This window comes from Palaemon carinicauda, chromosome 25, assembly GCF_036898095.1.
Source record: "Palaemon carinicauda isolate YSFRI2023 chromosome 25, ASM3689809v2, whole genome shotgun sequence".
Taxonomy (NCBI): Eukaryota; Metazoa; Arthropoda; class Malacostraca; order Decapoda; family Palaemonidae; genus Palaemon; species Palaemon carinicauda.
Window position 1 is genome coordinate 101873559 of NC_090749.1, and position 22641 is coordinate 101896199.

General features: G+C 47.5%; 1 protein-coding gene across 1 annotated transcript in view; it reads left to right on the top strand.

Moving 5' to 3' along the window:
- The window catches only part of Tbc1d8-9 (TBC1 domain family member 8/9), an 83512-nt gene that overhangs the window by 14222 nt on the left and 46649 nt on the right, over positions 1 to 22641 (top strand). Inside the window, exons 2-4 of the mRNA XM_068349357.1 lie at positions 2282 to 2451; positions 3443 to 3619; positions 21248 to 21345. Of these exons, the coding sequence (XP_068205458.1) occupies positions 2282 to 2451; positions 3443 to 3619; positions 21248 to 21345 (445 nt within the window). The remainder of the gene's footprint in view (positions 1 to 2281; positions 2452 to 3442; positions 3620 to 21247; positions 21346 to 22641) is intronic.

Below are 22641 nucleotides of genomic sequence, written 5' to 3' on the forward strand. Positions count from 1 at the left end.
CAATAGAGACGCAGTGGGATGAGAAGAAAATTGAGTCTTTGTTTACATCGAGAGTGGTATCTGGTCGACAGTTGGCGCTGATGGGCACACCCGCAACCTGTATAGCGATCGCTGGCGAGTTTTTTGTACAGTTTTTTGTCTGTCGAGCAACAGAGTTGCAGCTATATATTCACCGGGTAAGTATATTCAAAAATTTATTTTATAATTAAAATATCATTTTAAATTTCTCTAACAGCCTTAATTTTTGTCATAGAGAGTTCAGGTTTGTCTCATTCTTTTGGAAAATGCCTGAAGTTTCTCATTAAGTTATCAAAAATATGCAAAAACATGTAAATAACAGTGTTTTGCAAGAACGTACCCGTACGTCCTTTTGGGGTGAAAGGGTTAATATCTTGAAACCTCCACTGTTGCAATGCCAGAAGGAATGATATTCAATAAGTCAGTCAACCCATCACCATGAGTTTGTAGCCTTTTTTTTATTTTCAATAAACATTTTACTGAATATTTTTTTAAACAGGAAAAAAAAGAGATTCGTAATGAAGATATTTAAATATTATACTCCAAAATCAAACTATTGTTCTTTAGTCTTGGGTAATGTCATAGCCAATGTACCATGGGCTTCCACTGTCTTGGGGTAGAGTTCTTTTGTTTGAGGGTACACTCGGGAACTCTATTCTATCTTCTTCTCTTCTTGCTTTTTTGAAATTTTTATAATTTATATATAAAATATCTAATTTAATGTCGTTATTGTTCATAGCATATTTTATTTTAATTTTTCATTGCTTCTCTTGTAGTTTTATTTATTTCCTTTCCTCACTGGGCTATTTTTCCTGTTGGAGTCTTTGGTCTTATAGCATCCTGCTTTTCCAACTAGGGTTGTAGTTTAGCTAGTAATAACAATAATAATAATAGTAATTTTCTCAAGATATTTAATTTTGATTATTCCTAACTTTTCTTGTACTGTAGTTTATTTCCTTGTTTCATTTCCTCACTGGACTATTTTTCCTGTTGGAGCCTTTGGTCTTATAGCATCCTGCTTTTCCAACTAGGATTGTAGTTTAGCTAGTAATAATAATAATAATGATAATTTTCTTAAGATATTTTATTTTAATTGTTCATAACTTTTCTTGTAGTTTATTTCCTTGTTTCATTTCCTCACGTGGCTATTTTGTCCCTCTTGGAGGTCTTGGGCTTATAGCATCCTGCATTTCCAACTAGGGTTGTAGTTTAGATAATAATAATAATTATAATATTACAGTATCACTATTTTTCAAACTTATAAATGGTAATTTCATGTTACATGAAGATAAGGTTCTACTGTGTGTAGTAGCTGTGCCCTGCTATCTTTAGGAGCTGCCTTTTATGCCATTCTCTTATCTTTGAACTGATAAGATAATGCTTTATTCAAATCATTAGATATGCATTCAATAGGAAAAGCAAAGGTGTGTCCCTAGCGATATGTAAAGCCTTTGTTCCACATTTAGAATGACGACAGACTGCTAAAAAAAAAAAAATTTGTCTCTACGTCCCTGTTTGTTTGTTATAAACAAAGTTGTATGTGATTTATTCAAAAGTAATAATGATATGTTGCTATATGTTGATATATTGGAAAAATTTAATGTTTCATCAAGGGGTTTTCATAAATTTAAAAGTTGGAGTAACATTTGGCGAACGTGGTGATGAAAGCGGACCAAATCATAGACATGGCACAGGACATGTCTGAGGCCTTTGTCCTGCAGTGGACTAGAAATGGCTGCACTTGTTGTTGTTGTTTTGTGTATTATTGATTTATTGTACTTGTGTAGATTTATGTAAAATTTCAATGGGATCATTTAGAGAAAAATGGGGCAAATTAAGTTTCATAAATCCTCAGTTATCCCCAGGAAACTTTTTTGATTTTTACAAATATACTGTATTCAGGAGTAGTTATTAGGGTTGTGGTGGCCGATGTGGTAACGTCTCTGACTGGTGAATGCTAGACTGGTGTTCGAGTCCTGCTCAAACTCTTTAGTTTCTTTGGTTGCCACAACCTCACCATTCTTGCGAAGTAAAGATTGGGGGAGCTTATAGGTCTATCTGCTGAGTCATTAGCATTCATTGCCTGGCCCTCCTTGGTCCTAGCTTGGGTGGAGAGAGGGCCTTGGGTGCTTATCATATGTATATATGGTGTCTCTATGGCATTGTCACTGTCCCCTGCCCCTGCTATTCATGAGCAGCCTTTAAACCTTTAGAACTATACCGTACCGTATGACTTGTCACACATCCGTTGTATATTTTCCAGGGACACGGAGGTTGCAAACACTTACTTTCTACTGCAGCATCGGAAGGGAGCAGGCCATGGGGCTCGAGGCTTCGCCGGGATTCTCGTGGGAACGTTGGACTCCGTCTTCGACACCAAGCCACCGCCGTATCGGATTCTACATCAGACGCCGTCTTCGGAGTTGTATTACAGTAAATTTCAATTCGATTCCGTTATTTTTTTTTTTTGTTACTATAGTCGATTTTTTTTAGTGAGGCAGATTTGCACCGACTCGCAGGGGTGCCCTTTTAGCTCAGAAAGTTTCTTGATGGCTGACTGGTCGGAAGTATCCACACAAAAATACTTCTGACCAATCAGCTATTAGGAAATTTTTCCCGAGTTAAAAGGGGCACCCCTACAAGTCGGTGCAAGTCTGCCTCGCTATAAAAAATTGACTATAGTACAGGGATGTTTTGTAATGAGCTTTATCCTTTTGCGCATGAAGAATTTTCTCGTTTTTATGACCAAGGGAGAAGAGTTGAACTCGCTAGACTACAGTATATAACTCATAAACATTTCAGTATAACGAAAGAAACTATGTACAATTTTACATACTAGGGTACTTTGTAGTTAGTTCTTGTTAATCCTTTAACCCCCAGGCTATTTGGAACTTTCCAACCCTTAACCCCCAGGGGTTATTTTTTTCTCAAGCATATTTTGCAGTATATATTTTTTAAATTGCTCTAACAGCCTTAATTTTCGTCAGAGAGAGAGATCAGGTTGGTCTCATTCTCTTGGAAAATGCCTGAAGTTTCTCAAAAAATTATCAAAAATATGCAAAAAAAAAAAAAAATGTAAATAGCATATTTTTGCAAGGACGTAAAGGTACGTCCATGGGGGTAAAGGGATTAGTTTTGTGAAACGTACCAGTACGTCCTTTTGGGGGTAAAAGGGTTAATAACAATTCCAGGGCTGTGGTAATATTATAGGCCAGTCGAATCTGCAAGGAAACAGTACAGTTTTCAAATTACATGAATTTCTGTCTGGATTTGTCCTTAAGAACATAACATGAATATTATGTCATTTGGCTCTTAAAAGAGGGAGCTTTTAGCATTTCAGATCAAGCTAAATGCCCATTAAAGTTTATATTTTCCGCCGGGATTGATCATTGCTCATGAACGTAATCTCCTGCTCCTCTTGCAGTCATTGCTGTCTCTCTGAAGAAGGACGAGATCGACAGTAACTGGGTGTGGCTAGAAAGAAACCTCATGACGATTCTAGCCACGTTCGACAACGACGAGGATGTGTCGGATTTCGTCCGGTGTAAGATCGAATCGCTGGTGGCTAATTCTTCGGTGGCCGATCCACATGCTCCCCCAGGTAAGAAATGTTTTATTGTTTAGTGATTTTAAATGCAACTCATTCCATTCCATTACCCCTAGAATTGTTTTGTTACGGGAGAACCAATCATTATCACTTGAGTTTCTTTCGGTATTTAGAGAATATTACATTAAATCCATCTTTGTTCCGACACAATATACTCACCGAGAACTACTTTCTATAGGAGAGTCACTTGACCTCTCAATCTCGACCAAGATTTTCCCGCGTTACCCCCCTATCTCGCTCCATATAGTTTCTACCCCCGCCGCCAGGATACGCCCTGAGGGCAGGATCAGGGCAGGTCACTGCCTTCCCGGGTCAGCATCCTCATTAAGTTCTTGGTCGTGAGATGTGTAACATCTCACTCTCTCGCTTAACTCTCGATCCTTTGGCGCGTTGTGTTTCCACGTGTTTCCAGTGTGGGGACTTGTGTTTTTCTGCGTAGTGCGTTTTCGCAAAGTGTTTTCAGTACGTCCCCCTTGCGTATATCCAGTGTTCTTGTAACTCGATAGTGTTGGCCCTTCGTGTGCGAACGATGGAGCATGTGCGTCGTTGCCCTGGTCCTAGAGCCGGAAAGTCGTGTGGGGCTTTCCTCTCTAAGCCAGAAGTGGACCCCCATTCCCTTTGTTCCACGTGCAGGGGTAAAGTTTGCTCCTCCTCGGACACGTGTCCAGAGTGCGTAAGTTGGGACGGCATACAGTGGGTACGATACAGTACCAAGAAGAAGTCGTCGTCTAAGCGTTCCCCCAAGAAAGTGAGTGGCGTGTCCTCTTTACCGTCGGTCAGTGATCGGTCCGACGAAGCCTCGGCCTCTCCGTCTCCTTCGCAGAGGAGTGGGCAACGAGCCCCCAGTGTTATAGTTAGCCATAGTGTTCTCCCCGGTGAACCCAGTGTGAGGGAGGAACCAAGGGCTGGCCCCTCTGGAGAGAACGGAAGGGCCGCTAGTGCTTCGGGGGAATCGGGCCACGTGGCAGGGGAGCACGCTTCCTCAGAAGACCCAGTGTGGGGCAGTGTTGCTATTTCGGAGTCTCCCCCGCCCTCGTGGGCCGGTGCGTCGGGCTCTCCCCCTCCAGAGGACAACCACGCTAGAGTTCGCCACCCGAGTAGCGATGCTTTCGGGTGGAAATTGCCGAAGACTCCGGGGAGGTCACCGCTAAGGATGGACGTGTCCCTGGGCCCCTGGCCTCCTAGCAGGGATAGAGTAGACACAGTGCCCTCGATCTCTACAGCAGTTCCCGAGGACTTCCTTCAACATCCTGTCTCGGACGATCGACGGCGAAGAGCTTCTCCCGCCCATCACTCGAGCAGCTGTTACGCGAGGAACGTGGCGCCCTCAGACTCTTCGGAGGCAGATTCATCCTCCGGAGGAGAACTCAGGGAGAAACGACACCTGAAGAGAGAGCGGGCCGAAAGCGATCGTTCCCGCTCCAGGTCGAGGTCGCGGCACAGCAGGAAGCGCCCCCGCTCTCACTCCCGTAAGTACAGGAGGGATGTCTCTCCCGGCGGCGAATGGGTCTACGTCCCTTCAGGAGAGTCCAGAAGGCACCGCTCTCCAGACTCTCGGTCCAGTGAACGAGCCTCTAGGTTGTCGCTGCCTACGCACAGCCTAGAACCGCTCGACCTGCCACGCAGGAAGGACCTCGCTCTTAGGCACAAGTCCTCGAGGCCTCCGGTTCACCCCGCCCAGCGGGGGGAAACGCGCTTCCGAGAAGGCAGCCCGACCGAACCAGCCCAGCTGGGGCGGTCGTCGAGCAGGAAGGACCGGTTCCCGTGGTCGGGTCATCCCAACGGGACCGTGTCCTCCTCTTCCAGAGCCTTGGGGCAGCCGAAGGTCCTCCCGGAGCCGGTGACTCCCGCCCTACGGCGAGACCCACCCGCGTACGGAGCGCCCTACGGTTACGGGTCGACCTCCCTGGAACCAAGAGGAGAACGCCCTGTCTACCGTCCAGGCACGGCGCCCCCACGCCAAGCCGAGGCCTCGGCCGACGGAGGCGAGGCTTCCCCGTCGGAGGACTCCGCCTACAGAAGGGTGGTAGGTCTCATCAGGAGGCTCCATGGGATTCCAGAACCCTCGGCGCCTAAGGTGAATGCCTGGAGGTCGAGCCTCCTGAGATACACTCACCGTGACGCCCTGCCGAAGTCCTCCCTGGCCCTTCCTCTCGCCCCAGACCTAGTACTGGGACAAGAATACATTGATAACTTGGTGGCCAGCAGTGCGGAGGCCCCCAAGTCCCAGAGTGCCTCCAAACTCCTCCAAGGTCTCAAACCACAGGGCAAGGTTTATATTCCGGAAGGACGGCGCCCAGGTCCCTGTAGGGTGGACCCAGCCTTGGACATCCTGGGACAAGGCGGCTCGGACGAAAGGGCCTCTTCAGCCCCTGTGTCCTTCTCACCCACTGAAGCCGCCATGATGGAGGAGATGTCAAGAGATCTTGTGAACGTCTCCTCATGGCTGGACTGTTGGGCCTCCACGTTGGTGAACGTACGAGCCTCCACAGACCCCGACGATCCTGAGCAACAAGGTCTCCTGACGGACCTTCTCACCTCCGGGGGGAAAGCCCTCAAGTTTATGGCTTACCAAGCACTCTCCTTGACGGCCAACTGGGTCCTTAGAAAACGGGACACAGTGCTTTCTAAGTTGGCAAGGAAAATCCCGGACAGAGAGGCCCGAGTGGTTCGTAGCCTACCCCTAGGAGGTGAGTCGCTGTTTCCGCTGAAGGAGCTAGAAGTGCTAATGGAGAAGGTGTCCAAGAGGAGAGAGACCAACGCCCCCAGACAAACATCCTCCAGGAGGCCTCCTTACAGGAGATCAGTCTCGGATAGTGCCGTGACTCCTCAGGCCACCACCAGCTCTTCGAGGAGGGACGCCCCCTCCTCCTCCTGGACAACAACTCCACAGCCCTCCCGCAGGGGAGCTCCAGCTTCTGCCAGCTCCTTCAGGTCAGGTTACTCCGCCTCGAAGAGAGGCAGATCAGGCCGCCCCTCTAGGCGAAGGTAGAGGGAGAGGCCCCCTACTCCCGCCCAAGCCTCGGGATGGGGGATGCCTCAGACCTCATTGGCAAGCATGGAAAACGCATGGGGCGGATGCTTGGACGGTGTCCGTCCTGAAAGAAGGTTACAGGGTCCCCTTCATAGCGGATCCACCCCCTCTTATTCCAGCCACCCAGACAGAATGGTTGGCTCCCAGGGACCCGTTGAAAAGGGCCACCCTGCAAAAAGAAGTTTCCTCCATGTTAGAGAAGGGAGCCATGGAAGAAGTCCTTCTCCCAGGGCCAGGCTTCTACAGCCGCCTTTTCCTGGTGGAGAAAGCAACGGGGGGGTGGAGACCAGTGATAGACCTGTCGGCCCTCAACAAGTTCGTCAAGAAGACGAACTTCAAGATGGACACCCCAAAATCCGTCCTGATGTCCTTGAGGGAGAAGGATTTTATGATGACGATCGACCTCAAGGACGCGTACTTCCAGATCCCGGTCCACCCGTCGAGTCGGAAGTTCCTCCGGGTAAAATGGGGCTCCCAGATCCTGCAGTTCAGGACCCTCTGCTTCGGCCTGTCGACGGCCCCTCAAGTGTTCACGAGGGTCTTCGCGACGGTCTCAGTATGGGCTCACGAACGAGGTATCCGTCTCATCAGATACCTGGACGACTGGTTGCTCCTTTCCAGCTCAAAGGCCCTCTTGGAAGAGCAAGGGAAGGACCTCCTCCAATTCTGCAGGAGTCTGGGAATCATTATCAACCTGGAAAAATCGAACCTAACTCCATCCAACAGAATGGGGTACTTGGGTATGACGTTGGACACCGTGCAGGGGAAGGCCTTCCCCTCGGAAGACAGGATACAGAACCTCATCAAAATCATTCAGCCGTTAATGTCGGAGCATTCCAGGAGGGCGAAAGACTGGCAGAGGCTGGTAGGTCACCTGGTCTCATTAGAGAAACTGGTTCCCCAAGGGAAGATACGGCTCAGACCCGTACAATGGAACCTCAAGGGCCTATGGTCCCAGACAGGCTCTCAGAAAGCGTTGATTCCGGTCCTTCCGGACACGAGAGCAGCCTTAGAATGGTGGCGATGCCAGTCGAACTTCCTCAAGGGGATGCCCCTCGGGTCCTGTCCCCCCGAGTTTCTCCTGTTCACAGACGCCTCCAGCCTAGGGTGGGGAGCCCACCTGCGGGAGGAAACAGCAAGCGGTACCTGGTCGGAGACCGAAAGGCATCTCCACATCAACGTCCTGGAGCTAAAGGCAGTACAGAAGGCATGTCTGCACTTTGCAAGTCGGTTGAAGGGAAACACCGTGGCCCTGATGTGCAACAACGCCACGGTGGTAGCCTACATAAAGAAGCAAGGTGGCATGAAGTCGAAAGAACTGTGCGACCTCACCATAAACATCCTGCATTGGGCGGACGAGCAACAGGTGGTACTGCTAGCGAGATTCATCCCCGGGAAAAGAAACGTGCTAGCCGACGGCCTCAGCAGAATGGGTCAGATAGTAGGGACGGAGTGGTCCCTACACCCGGAAGGGGCCAGACTCATCGTTCAACGCTGGGGCTCCCCGGTGATGGACCTCTTCGCAACAAAGCTCAACACCAAGCTACCGGTCTATTGCTCCCCGGTACCAGACGAAGGAGCAGCCCTAGAAGACGCCTTCCAGCACAAGTGGGACAACCTGGACGTATATGCCTTTCCCCCCTTCACGCTGTTAAGGCAGGTGCTCAACAGAGTAAGAGCCTCCCAAAACCTAAGGATGACTTTGGTAGCGCCCTGGTGGCCGGAGAGAGAGTGGTTCGCGGATCTAAAAGACCTGGCAAGCCATCCGCCTTGGCCTCTGCCCCCCAGGCCAGATCTGCTGAGTCAACCTCACTTCCTCAAGTTCCACGACAACCCTCTCTCTCTTCGCCTTCACGCCTGGAGACTATCGAGCGGCTCCTGAAGAAGGAGGGGTACTCCTCCCCCACAGCTAAGAGGATGTCCCTATACCTAAGAAAATCCTCTACCGTGCGAAGTGGGCCACCTTTACGAAGTGGTGCTCGGCAAAACACATAAGACCTCTTAAAGCTTCGGTCCCTGACATAGCTGACTTTCTCGTGTACCTTAGGGATAAAATAGGGATGTCAATCCCAGCTATTAAAGGAGTACGAGCAGCCTTAGGCCAAGTCTTTCTCCTGAAAGGCATCGACCTGGGGACCTCGAGACACATAGCGATGCTGATTAGAAGTTTCGAGCAGTCCTGTCCTCCTCAAGCCAGGAGAGTGCCCAGATGGGACCTGGCCAAGGTTCTGAAAATGCTGTGTCGTCCTCCCTTTGAACCCCTCAAAGATATCGGGGACAAAGACCTCACCCTCAAGACAGTCTTCTTGCTAGCCTTGGCTTCAGCTAAGAGAGTAGGTGAGATCCATGGTCTGTCCTACGACGTGGCACACTCCAAGGGGTGGAGGGAGGTATCCTTCAAGTTCGTACCCTCCTTTGTAGCGAAGACTCAGAACCCAGCAGTCTGGGACCCGAGGTTTGAAGGTTTCTCAATTCCGGCCATCCCCAAGACAGGCAATACGAAAGACCTGAAGTTATGCCCAGTCAGGACGCTCAGGAAGTACCTGGAAAGGACGGCTCATCTCCGCCCAGGTGCCGAGAACCTCTTCGTCTCCTCAGGTGTTAATAAGAAGCAAGTCTCCAAGAACACTATTTCCTTCTGGCTGAGACAAGTCATCACTAGGACTTATGAAGAGGACAAGGTGGCAGTACCAGGCACTCCCCGCCCCCATGACATCAGAGGCCTGAGCACTTCCTTGGCCTTTGAGAGAAACATGGCAGTGGGGCAGATCCTACAGGCCGGCACTTGGTCGCACCAGTCGACCTTCACTGCCCACTATCTCAAAGACTATTCAAGAAAGTCTTTGGATGGATTCTCCATTGGGACAGTCATCGCCGCCCTTCAAGCTGTGTAGCGGCAGGCTAGAAGACGTCCCCAACGGTGAATAGACTCGTCCCTACTTCTTCAGGAGAAGATTCAGTAGAGAAGATGTTAAGAGGTGAGTCTTAAAATAATAAGCGTAAGGTTTCCGCAGTTACCCTCTATCCGCTCTCTGTAACCCCTGCATTCCTTAGCCCTCCAGGCACTATGTGCCAGACCAAGTGGCAGAATGGCTCTCCCGCCTCCTAAGGTGTAAGTCTCCTATAGAAAGTAGTTCTCGGTGAGTATATTGTGTCGGAACAAATCAAAAATTTTAAACAATTTTTATTTTTCCTAACATACTCACCGAGAACTACTTTCGGGTAATGGCCCTCCCGTCCGTCCCCGAGTGCCATTCTTCCATTGCCGAGTTGGGCTAAACGTCGAACTTAATGAGGATGCTGACCCGGGAAGGCAGTGACCTGCCCTGATCCTGCCCTCAGGGCGTATCCTGGCGGCGGGGGTAGAAACTATATGGAGCGAGATAGGGGGGTAACGCGGGAAAATCTTGGTCGAGATTGAGAGGTCAAGTGACTCTCCTATAGAAAGTAGTTCTCGGTGAGTATGTTAGGAAAAATAAAAATTGTTTAAAATTTTTGATTTATATTTTAACTAATATTATGTCGAGAATCAGTTCACGTGCAATGCCAGCGTTTATGTTCTGCTTAGTTGATCCAATGTGGCCGTGATTTACATTCCTGTATTGGCTCTCTCTCTCCAAATATCTTGGTTATGTTTTTAGTTTACGGTTAAAATTATTGCTGTTGGTTTATTCTACACGAATAGAAACTATCGTCTTTTGACGGGTATGATTTCAGCAAGGCTGGAAAACAGGCATGGAAACTCTTAACGAGGTGGTAGTTGTAGCCTCATTTTGATTTTGGCCGCGGTGCAGTGCAGACGTCCTTCTCTTCTGCCTCATAAAGTGGGTGTAGTAATCTCCTGTGCTTTTTCTTTGAGAATTGTGTGCTTGCTGTGATGGCGATTCCACGCGTGAACATGCAGGTCTGCTCTGGTAAGCATGGCCATAACTGCAGCAGTTTTATGAGTAAGCTCTTTGTGTATCTAATTCATCTTTGCACTTTTTCAAGGGGGCTTGACTGCTTGTACAGTAATGCCTCACAACACAAAATTAGTTCGTTCTGTAGTGGCTTTCGTTTCAAGCTGATTTCTCAGAGTGCTTTTCTATTCATCCTTGGGATAGTAGTATACCAGATCAAAGCCCTGTGTTTCAAACTGTCTGCCACTTCTCAAATGTTTATGTGAGTGTTCATGCTGATCTCCTCTTGGGTACTCTAGAATGAAATTAGTCAGCTGAGGTATTTCGATGACAGCCCGATTCTTGACTCCTTGAGGAGACAGTTATTTCAGGATCCAGACAGACTTCTTTCCTTTTGCCATGATCTGGGGATCGTGGGCAATTTGGAAACATCCAGTCTTGTGCCCAAGCAAAATATGGAGTACGAGGGTGTTCTGGTGGAAATGGCGCAACAACTGTATTCTTATCAGACAAGGAAGTAGCGCACGTCAGTTTCTTCATGAACAAGAAGATCCAGTTCGACAGTGGCAACTTATTCCAGGACGTCTATCATTGTTAAAGAAGCTTGTGACTCACTGGCACGTCCACCAGTAACTGCTCCAGTGTAGTCTGAAACGTCAGTTGTCAGCAACCAGCAATGCCTGCTTTCTCATAATTATGTAAATCCAGAATTTAATTTTAACCTGTGAATGAATGATAAATTTAGTGTTAGCAACTTTGCTGGATAACAAATAAAAATACTTTGCAATTTACGTAATATTATTGATCGACGGTTAGATTTCTGTGTGGTCTTTTGGCAGATTGCCAAGTTTCGGTAAAGTGACTTATCGAGATCTCAAGGTATTTTAAAAAGATTGATTCGAGAGGAAGACGCCACACGATTTACCGGCCATAGGCCCAGGGCAACGACAGGGATGCTCCATTACGCACTAGCAAGACACCGCGAGACACAGGAGCACAGAGGGAAAAGGATAAGGAAGAGCACAAAGGGAACGCGTGGGACACAAAGGGGGTTGGGGCCACAAAGGGTCGCACTGGGTAAGGAGAGCGCGTCGGGATGTTATCGCGACGCGACCAGAAAACTTACTGGAGATCGAGACCTGAGTAAGCATGCTCTCTGACCCGGGGTCGCCTGGTGGTGCGTATCACTCCGCCAGAGGTTACCCCGCATAGAAAACGGGAGTAGGGTAAACTAAACAAAATTCTGGTCGGTTGGGAGGAGATCCCAGATACTCCTAAGAAAGTAGTTCGAGGTAAGTACTGTCAGGAAAAATACAACTTACTTAAAATTTGTGATATTCGTAGCTATTTATACTTAGCTGGCAAGTTAATCATCATAGCCGGTCCTAATGGAATATCTACCTATGAGGAACGCATACAGAGGCCTACCCTCCTCTTATCACCCCCACCTGTAGAGGTACCACAACTTGGTAGCTTACCTTGCTCATCTCTGTTGGAGACTATCCATCATCATCTCGAGCAAAAAAGCTTTATTGGAGGCAGTTGCTGGAGATATCTGGATACCTGCAAAGATCCTATGCAGCTGTCTCCTAGGGAATGATGGCCATCTTCTGCGATTGGTATCCTAGAAGGGATACTTCGCATGTCAGAGCCCCTCTGCCATTGATTTCCGATTTCTTCGTCTACCTTACTTGGGATAAGCTCCTCAGTATGTGTGGTGGAAGACTCGCTCATCTCTTAACCCTTTTACCCCCAAAGGACGTACTGGTACGTATCACAAAACTCATCCCTTTACCACCATGGACGTACTGGTATGTCCTTGCAAAAACTGCTATTTACATTTTTTTTGCATATTTTTGATAATTTGTTGAGAAACTTCAGGCATTTTCCAAGAGAAGGAGACCAACCTGACCTCTCTATGACGAAAATTAAGGCTGTTAGAACAATTTAAAGAAAATATACTGCAAAATGTGCTTGAAAAAAAGAAAAAAACACCTGGGGGTTAAGGGTTGGAAAGTTCCAAATAGCCTGGGGTAAAAGGGTTAACAAGGTTTTCAGATCAAAGGGCTTGTACTTCCCTTCCTGGGAATGTCTATGTTTATGAAGATCTTCGGACAGTCTTGTCCTTCCAGTTAACTCAAACCACCATTGTAGGATATCACTCGAGTTCTTAGGTCTCTCCAGCGGGCCCCACACAAGCCCTTGAGATGGTCATTGGATAGGGATCTAACCATAAAGACTGTAATCCTTCTAGCATTGGCTTTAACAAAGTGTGTAAGCAAACTCCATGTCATTTCGTAAGTCACGAGTCATACAAAAGAAGGAAGAAGGTCTCCGCCTCTTTTTAGTTCATAGCTAAGACAGAACCCAGCCATTCATGGCTTCCGGTTTGAGTTGTTTCTTACAAGAATCTGCCACTGGCGATCAGGATGACTGGCTTTCTGTCCCGTGAGTACTCATCCTTCAGACTGGAGCAACAGAGACTTTTTCTCAGAGCCGGAAGAATATGAAAGATATTCATGTACACCATTTTTCTGACCAGGTGAAATGATCAGACGTGCTTATTCTGCAACCAGAGATGGAACGGAAGGACCATCCCAAGCTCTTGCACACTAATTCAGAAGTATTGAATCTACCCTTGCCTTCAGGAAGAACCTGTCAGTGGTGCAAGTCTTGAAGCAGAAGTTTGGGAACTTCAGAAGACCTTCACAGCCCACTACCTTTGGAAATATACCCACAGGATCCTGATTACTTTTAACCCTTTGTCTGGTGGTAGTTGCAAACATAGCTCCTTGATGGGACAAGAATTATCTCTTTGAAGATTGTGGTCGTGATGCAAGTCTAGAATGAGGGGTAAGAATGCCTGACCTTTTAACTCTTCTTTTTTTCCTCTCTTTTGTGGTACAGCAGTCGTACCGGCCCGTTTTTTTTTTTTTTTTCCTCTCCCTTGTGGTACAGCGGTCGTACCGGCCCGGGCACTAGATGCAGGTAAGCCCCATGATCTGGCAACTTATTTTTATTTCAGAGTAACTCCTCCTTCCTTCCAAACGGGGAGAGGATGGACTCCGACGTAAGCAAACCCACTTCTCGTAAATGTCACCTCATTTCAATATGGGTATAGGTCCTTTCATGATCATCTATCATTCACTTAGTTGTGACCTAGCCTAACAGCTGTGACTACTCCACGTCCAGGTCGTTAGGGAGTTGGCAGGGGTCGTTACTTCGGCTCCATTTACAGGTCCGGGTGTCCTCGACATCTAGAGAGTTAAACCATTGTCTTGGTCAGGATGCTACTCCACTAATGGTTGTCAAGGCTGGAAGAATTTGGGATCGGAGTAAGCCCAGGTGAATCTTCAGGCATGGCTCGCCTGATTGCCAAGTGAGTAGATCTCCGGGTCAGGCAAGTTGTTCTGCCGCTCGGATACTCGCGTCGAAGGACGAGGGTTTGTATCCGCGTAGGAACAAATCACAATTTTTAAAGGTAATTTTTGCATTTTTCCTAACTATAGAAACCCGAGTTCTCGTTAAAAGTTTAAGTGCCGTTTTCTTGCTTAGATGAAATCATACTCTTATCAAATGACTGATTGATTTTTTTGAAATTTTCTGCCATCCTGAAATGAATGACCAAAGTTTGTATAGTTAAGAAAAATATACAGTATATGGCTGTACTTTGAGGCAAAATTTTATTAGTTATTGGCTAAGAACAGTAACACCAACATATAGTAGATATTTTTTATAAGATTAGAATGAATACAAATAGTAGATTTGGGAGAATGATTTCATGAACGATGTGGTAGAACTTGTCTGTTGTTAGATTAACCCAAAAGATTTCGTACGGCAAACTAACGTGATACCTGGAAGTACGTTACGAAGTAGTCCTTCCAGAAATCTATATTTTTAAATATTAAACTTAGCCGGTGAATATATAATAGCTGATGTCTCGGACGGCTCGACAGATACCAAAAACTCGCGAGCGATCGCCATGAAGGTTGCGGGTGTGACCACCAGCGCCGACTATCGGCCAGATACCGCATATACCTGTCAAGGTCTCCACTTCTTCTCTGTCGGTCTTGTCGACAAGTTGGTTCCGCTCGCTGATGACCTTGAGTTTTCGACCTTTTTGGTGAAGTACTTTATTTTGGTTGTTTTTGAGCTTTCGCTGTGACGGGTGTTTTTTCTTCAATTAAACTCTTGAAACCCTTTTTTTGGCTGGTGTTTATTGTTGATGACTTTGGTTTTGACTTGGATTTTCTCTGATTGTTCAATATGGCTGACCCTTCTCCTATCCCTGGACCTAAATTTCGCAAGTGTGCGAGGGATTGCAACAAACGTCTTCCCAAGGCCTCTATCGACCCACATACCGTTTGTTCTAATTGCCGGGGTTAATCCTGCCAATTAGGAGATCGGTGTGATGAGTGCGTGGTCTTGTCGGAATTCGACTGGCTTGAATATGACAAATATACTCGTAAGCTGGAGAGAGATAGGGTGAGGAGAAGCTTCTAGGTCTTTGGAATTTTCCTCCTCCCATGCCCCTGAACCTAATCCTTCCCCTGTAGTAGTTGTTCCTGAACCCCCTACTAGCACTCATGAACCGTCCATGCGGGATATGTTTCTTGCGATTCAAGCTTTAGGCGAAAAAGTTGAGTCCTTAGCATCGGACCGTAACCAACTCATGTCAGATGTTAAGTTGTTGAAGTGTCAGAGTGGTAAAACAGAAAATCGTAGTGATAGAGTGATAAGTGCGCAAAGTGTATTTAGTGTTGCGAACTAGGGTTCGTCTGTTCGTGCTTGTCGCTCCCCTAGTCCGAGACCTTTTTCAGGCTCCCCTGCACCAGGGAGAAGTAATGTCGTAGGACTTAAGGGGACGAGAGGCGTTAACCAACGTACAGACGTTCCCTCTTTGGTATCGGACGTTTCTCGTCAAGATCGCCCTTACCATAAGACGGGTGAGACTGTGTTCTCCTCGTCCTCCGATGACTTATCGCACAAGAAACCTTGGCGCAAGGTTTCTAGACCCTTGAAGCGAAAGTCAGTCCCTTCAGGACAGGTCCAGCGTCCTGGCTGTAGCCAATGGGACAGCTCTGACCTTTTGCAGTCGTCGGAAGGCTGTTCGCCTATTAAGCGCAAGCGTAACACGGGGTCCGAGGGTCTCGGTAGAGGCAATGTTTTGCCATCGCAGACGTTACCGACGTCACGGCCCGTTCCGACTCCCGTTGATCCGAAGTGGGTTGTCCTTCGGGACATGCAGTCTAAGCTTGCCTCCCTTATGGAAGAGTATGACGTTGAGCAGGTTCGCGATGATCCTTTGCTTTCGAGTCGCCGTTACGCTGATCGAGACTCTGGCCGTCAGCCGCCCAAACGAGTGTTTACTCGTCCGTTTGACGTTAGTGCTGACGTTTCTAGTACTTTGAAACGTGATGTCAGTAGTTTTTCACGTCAGTCACGTGACGTGGATCCTCCCTTGCTGCAGTCTCGTATTGACGTTCAGCCGCTGCCGCCGCAGCCCCGCTCTGACGTTCGCCGACCGGCTCCGTTGCCTCGACGTGACGTTGAGCGTCAGTCACCGCAGTCGGAGGTTGTTTTGCCTGCTCAGTCTATGCAGTCAAGGCAGTTCCGACGTGACGTCGAGCGTCAATCAACTTCAGCTGTTGTTGTTGGTCAGTCACAAGGATTTCAGTCCTTTCAGCAGCGGCGTGACGTCGCTTCCTCTGCTGCTACTGCTGCTCCTTTGCTTGTTGACATTGCCTGTCAAGCGTTGCCGCCGCGGCAGGTCTCTCCTTTTCATGAGACTCGGCAGTTGTCGGACGAGGTTCCTTCAGATGAGGAAGTTGCTGATCCCCCTCCAACTGATATTCCTTTGGGAACTTTGTCAGACGGAGAGGAGCCTAAAGCTGCTCTGCACTCTATGGACTTTAAAAAGATCATGCTGATTTTTAAGTATCTGTTTCCTGACCATTTTGTAACTGCTGCTCCTCGTTCGCCTCCTTCAGAGTTTACGCTAGGCCTAGCTACTTCGACGCCGTCGTTTACTAAGCTAGTGCTCTCTCGCTCTTCTAAGAGAGCTTTGCGTTTGCTAGGCGACTGGTTGATCACCAGGAGGAGTTTGGGGAAGACAGCCTTTGCTTTCCCTCCTTTTAAACTGGCTTCTAGAGCGAGTGTCTGGTATGACACGGGAGAAGTTCTCGGCTTGGGAGTTCCTGCCTCTGCCCAGGGAGACTTCTCAAGCCTCGTAGACTCTCCCCGTCGCCTGGCCATGAGACGCTCTAAAGTTTACTGGTCCTCCTCGGACCTTGATCATCTCCTCAAAGGGGTTTACAGGGCCTTCGAAGTTTTCAACTTCTTAGATTGGTCGCTAGGAGCCTTAAGCAGGAAGATCTCTTCGGCCGACCGTGATGTTTCCGTGCTTATTATGTCCTGCTTGGACAAAGCCATCCGTGATGGCTCAAATGAGCTCGCCGCTACCTTTACGGCAGGAGTCCTTAAGAAGAGGGAGACTCTTTGCTCGTTCCTTTCGGCAGGAGTAACTCCCTGCCAAAGGTCGGAGCTTCTCTTTGCCCCGTTGTCATCTGCCTTGTTTCCTCAGCAGTTGATCAAGGATATTGCGGCTTCTCTGGTGCAGAAGGATACCCACGACCTGATGGCTACGTCGGCGCGCAAGGCTGCTCCTTCATCGTCTTATGTCGTAAGACCCAAGCTCGATACCCCAGCTACGAGGTTTATCCCGCCCTTTCGTGGCAGAGCCCCCAGTAGGGGAGGCGCTCGTGCCGACAGTAAAAGAGGCAAGAGGAGAGGATCCAAGTCCTCCCGTGGCAGAGTCTGACTGCCCACGTCCTCAGACAGCGGTAGGGGCCAGACTGAACAACTTCTGGCAGGCCTGGGAGAAGAGGGGTGCAGACCGAGAGTCTGTGTTGTTGCTCAAGGAGGGGTACAAAATACCTTTTGTACGGAGACCTCCTCTAGTAACAGTTCCTTTAGACCTCTCTCCCAGGTATCGAGAGGAGTCAAGGAGACAGGCACTACAACAGCAGGTGTCTCAGTTGCTAGAGAAGGGAGCGGTGGTGAAAGTCTCGGACCTTCAATCACCGGGATTTTACAACCGTCTCTTCCTAGTCCCAAAGCATACAGGAGGTTGGAGGCCAGTGCTGGATGTCATTGCGCTCAACGTTTTTGTTGTCAAAACAAAATTTACGATGGAGACCACGAAGTCCGTCCTAGCAGCGGTCAGAGAGGGAGACTGGATGGTCTCTCTCGACCTGCAGGATGCGTACTTCCACATTCCTATACACCCGGATTCTCAACCGTATCTGAGGTTTGTATACAGGAATGTGGTGTACCAGTTCCGAGCACTGTGCTTCGGCCTCAGCCCTGCTCCTCTTGTTTTTACGAGGCTCATGAGAAATGTGGCAAAATTTCTTCATTTATCGGGGATTCGAGCCTCCCTGTACCTGGACGACTGGCTACTCAGAGCGTCGTCCCGTCATCGCTGTCTGCAGGACCTTCAATGGACGTTGGATCTTGCAAAGGAGTTGGGACTGTTAGTGAACTTAGAGAAGTCTCAACTGAATCCCTCCCAAACGATTCTCTATTTGGGGATGGAGATTCGCAGTCTAGCTTTTCGGGCTTTTCCGTCTGCCACCAGGATAGATCAAGCCTTGCTCAAAGTCCGCCTCATGCTGAGAAAAGACCGTTGCTCAGTGAGAAGTTGGATGAGCCTCCTAGGGACGCTGTCATCCCTGGAACAATTTATCTCGCTAGGGAGACTTCACCTTCGCCCTCTCCAGTTCCATCTAGACTCCCATTGGGACAAGGGCAAGACTTTGGAAGCTGTTTCAATCCCGATCTCCGAGCCAGTAAAGACGTGCCTGAACTGGTGGGACAGCAACATAAGTCTTCGAGAGGGTCTGTCCCTGGCGGTCAAGAACCCAAACCACGTGTTATTCTCAGACGCGTCGGATTTGGGTTGGGGAGCGACTCTGGACAGTCGGGAATGTTCGGGTCTTTGGACGTCGCATCAGAGGAGCCTGCACATCAACTGCGAGGAGCTGTTGGCTGTTCACTTGGCCTTGACGAGTTTCGAGAGTCTTCTTCGAAACAAAGTGGTAGAAGTGAATTCGGACAACACCACGGCCTTGGCGTACATCTCCAAGCAAGGAGGCACTCACTCCCACACTGTTCGTCATCGCAAGGGACCTCCTCATCTGGTCAAAAGATCGAGGCATCTCACTGTTGACAAGGTTCATCCAGGGGAAATTGAACGTCTTGGCGGACTGTCTCAGTTGGAGAGGTCAGGTGATCCCCACAGAATGGACCCTCCACAAGGACGTGTGCAAGAGTCTTTGGTTGACTTGGGGTCAGCCCACCATAGACCTCTTTGCGACCTCTTTGACCAAAAGGCTCCCGACCTATTGCTCTCCAGTCCCAGATCCAGAGGCGGCCCACATAGATGCCTTTCTGCTGGACTGGTCTCACCTGGACGCGTACGCATTCCCGCCGTTCAAGATCATCAACAGGGTTCTGCAGAAGTTCGCCTCTCACGAAGGGACAAGGTTGACGTTGGTTGCTCCCCTCTGGCCCGCGAGAGAGTGGTTCACAGAGGTACTTCAATGGCTGGTAGACGTTCCAAGGAGTCTACCTTTAAGGATGGATCTCTTACGGCAGCCCCTCGTAAGGAGTCTTCATCAAAGCCTCCCCGCGCTTCGTCTGACTGCCTTCAGACTATCGAAAGACTCTCAAGAGCTCGAGGATTTTCGAAGGAGGCAGCCAGAGCGATCGCGAGGACTAGGAGAGCATCTACTATCAAGGTCTACCAGTCGAAGTGGGAGGTCTTTAGAGATTGGTGCAAGTCATCATCCATTTCCTCTTCCAGTACCTCTGTAGCCCAAATTGCAGACTTTCTCCTGCATCTGAGAAATGTTCGCTCCCTCTCTGCTCCCACTATTAAGGGCTACAGGAGCATGTTGGCTTCTGTGTTCAGACATAGAGGCTTGGATCTGTCCAATAATAAAGATCTCCAAGATCTCCTTAAGTCCTTCGAGACCTCTAAGGAGCGTCGTATGTCAACTCCTGCTTGGAACCTAGACGTGGTCCTAAGGTTCCTAATGTCCGACAGGTTTGAGCCATTGCATTCAGCCTCCCTGAAGGATCTCACCCTAAAGACGCTTTTTTTGGTGTGCTTGGCTTCGGCTAAAAGGGTCAGTGAGATCCATGCCTTTAGTAAAAACATCGGCTTCTCTACAGATAAAGCCACATGTTCGCTTCAGCTTGGTTTTCTTGGCCAAGAATGAACTGCCTTCTCGTCCTTGCCCTAAATCTTTTGATATACCTTGCCTGTCAGAAATCGTAGGCAACGAGGTTGAAAGAGTACTGTGCCCAGTTAGAGCTCTTAAGTTTTATTTAGCTCGTACTAGACCTTTACGAGGTGGGTCTGAGGCCTTATGTTGCTCCATTAAGAAGCCCTCATTGCCTATGTCTAAAAATGCTTTATCGTACTTTATTAGATTTTTAATCCGAGAGGCACATTCTCATTTAAGTGAGAAAGATCGTTGTTTACTTAAGGTCAAGACGCACGAAGTAAGAGCTATAGCAACTTCCGTGGCTTTTAAGCAAAACAGGTCTCTGCGAAGTATTATGGACGCGACCTTTTGGAGGAGCAAGTCGGTGTTCGCTTCATTTTACTTAAAAGACGTCCAGACTCTTTATGAGGAGTGCTACACCCTGGGTCCATTCGTTGCAGCGAGTGCAGTAGTGGGTGAGGGTTCTACCACTACATTCCTTTAATCCCAATATCCTTTTAATCTTCTCTTGAAATGTTTTTAATCTTGTCTTGGGTTGTACGGAAGACTGGGAAGTCTTTCGCATCCTTTTTGATTTGGCAGGTGGTCAAATGTCGTTTCTTGAGAGCGCCCAGATTAAGGGTATTGATGAGGTCCTGTTGTATGGGTGGTCGCCCTGGATATAACAGCTCCTGGGAGTCTTTCAGCATCCTGAGAGGATGGCTGGGCTTCGTGAGGAAAGCGGACTAATAAGGCAGAGTAATCGTCAGAGTCAGCTTCCTTACCAGGTACCTATATTTATGTGGGTTTTGTTATGATATATTGTCAAAAACTCATGAGCATATACGCCTTTATTGTATTAATACTGGTCTCTACCCACCACCATGGGTGTGAATCAGCTATTATATATTCACCGGCTAAGTTTAATATTTAAAAATGATATTTTGATTATAAAATAAATTTTTTAATATACTTACCCGGTGAATATATAAATTAAAGGCCCTCCCTTCCTCCCCGATAGAGACCCAGCGGATTGAGAAGAACTGGAGACCTTGACAGGTATATGCGGTATCTGGCCGATAGTCGGCGCTGGTGGTCACACCCGCAACCTTCATGGCGATCGCTCGGGAGTTTTTGGTATCTGTCGAGCCGTCCGAGACGTCAGCTATTATATATTCACCGGGTAAGTATATTCAAAAATTTATTTTATAATCAAAATATCATATTCTTCTCATTCTCTATTTCACTTTTCTTATTGTAAGTTCTTGAATATGATGTTTACAAAAAAGCATACCTTTTGAGCGGTAAACTTCTCGAGAACGAGAAGTCATAGGTTGACGTCTTAAGTTTGTTTCTGGTTGAATAAAGTTTAAAATTACTGTATCTACTGAAGTTTAATCTTGCGCTCTTTCTACAGATCCCGATTCGGAGACTTTCAAAGCAGTGTCGCATAAGTTTAAGAAGCTGTTCAACATGCCAGACGGCGAAAAACTGGTGAAGTTACTACTCGTGCAGGTGAGTGCCAAGTACTTTTTAACGTGCGCTTTATGCAGCTGTCGTTGTAATGAACCTATAATTAGAAATTGATCATTCACATATCGATCCTTCTTACTTCCTCTCACTTCTCTCTCTCTCTCTCTCTCATCTCTTCAATCATCTTATCTCTCACTCAATTATCAATCACTTATCAATCCTTCTTCATCCTTATCTCTCTCTCTCTCTCTACTCTCCTCTCTCTCTCTATTATCATCACTTATCAATCCTTCTTCATCCTTATCTCTCTCTCTCTCTCACTCTCTCTATCAATCACTTCATCTCCTCATCTCTCCTCTCTCTCTCTCATCTCTCTCTCTCATTATCAATCACTTATCAATCCTTCGTCATCCTTATCTCTCTCTCTCTCTCATCTCTCTCTCTCTCTCTCTCTCATTTATCAATCACTTATCGATCCTCCTCATCCTATCTCTCTCTCTCTCTCTCTCTCTCTCTCATATATTATCAATCACTTATCATCCTTCCTCATCCTTATCTCTCTCTCTCTCTCTCTCTCCTCTCTCTCTCTCTCACTCAATTATCAATCACTTATCGATCCTTCCTCATCCTTATCTCTCTCTCTCTCTCTCTCTCTCTCTCTCTATTTATCAATCACTTATCAATCCTTCCTCATCCTTATCTCTCTCTCTCTCTCTCTCTCTCTCTCTCTCTATTTATCAATCACTTATCAATCCTTCCTCATCCTTATCTCTCTCTCTCTCTCTCTCTCTCTCTCATCTCTCTCTCTCTCTCTCAATTATCAATCACTTATCAATCCTTCCTCATCCTTATCTCTCTCTCTCTCTCTCTCTCTCTCTCTCTCTCTCTCTCTCTCTATTTATCAATCACTTATCAATCCTTCCTCATCCTTATCTCTCCTCTCTCTCTCTCTCTCTCTCTCTCTCTCTCTCAATTTATCAATCACTTATCAATCCTTCCTCATCCTTATCTCTCTCTCTCTCTCTCTCTCTCTCTCTCTCTCTCTCTCTCTCTCTCTATTTATCAATCACTTATCAATCCTTCCTCATCCTTATCTCTCTCTCTCTCTCTCTCTCTCTCTCTCTCTCTCTCTCTCTCTCTATTTATCAATCACTTATCAATCCTTCCTCATCCTTATCTCTCTCTCTCTCTCTCTCTCTCTCTCTCTCTCTCAATTTATCAATCACTTATCAATCCTTCCTCATCCTTATCTCTCTCTCTCTCTCTCTCTCTCTCTCTCGCTCTCTCTCTCTCTCTCTATTTTATCAATCACTTATCATCCTTCCTCATCCTTATCTC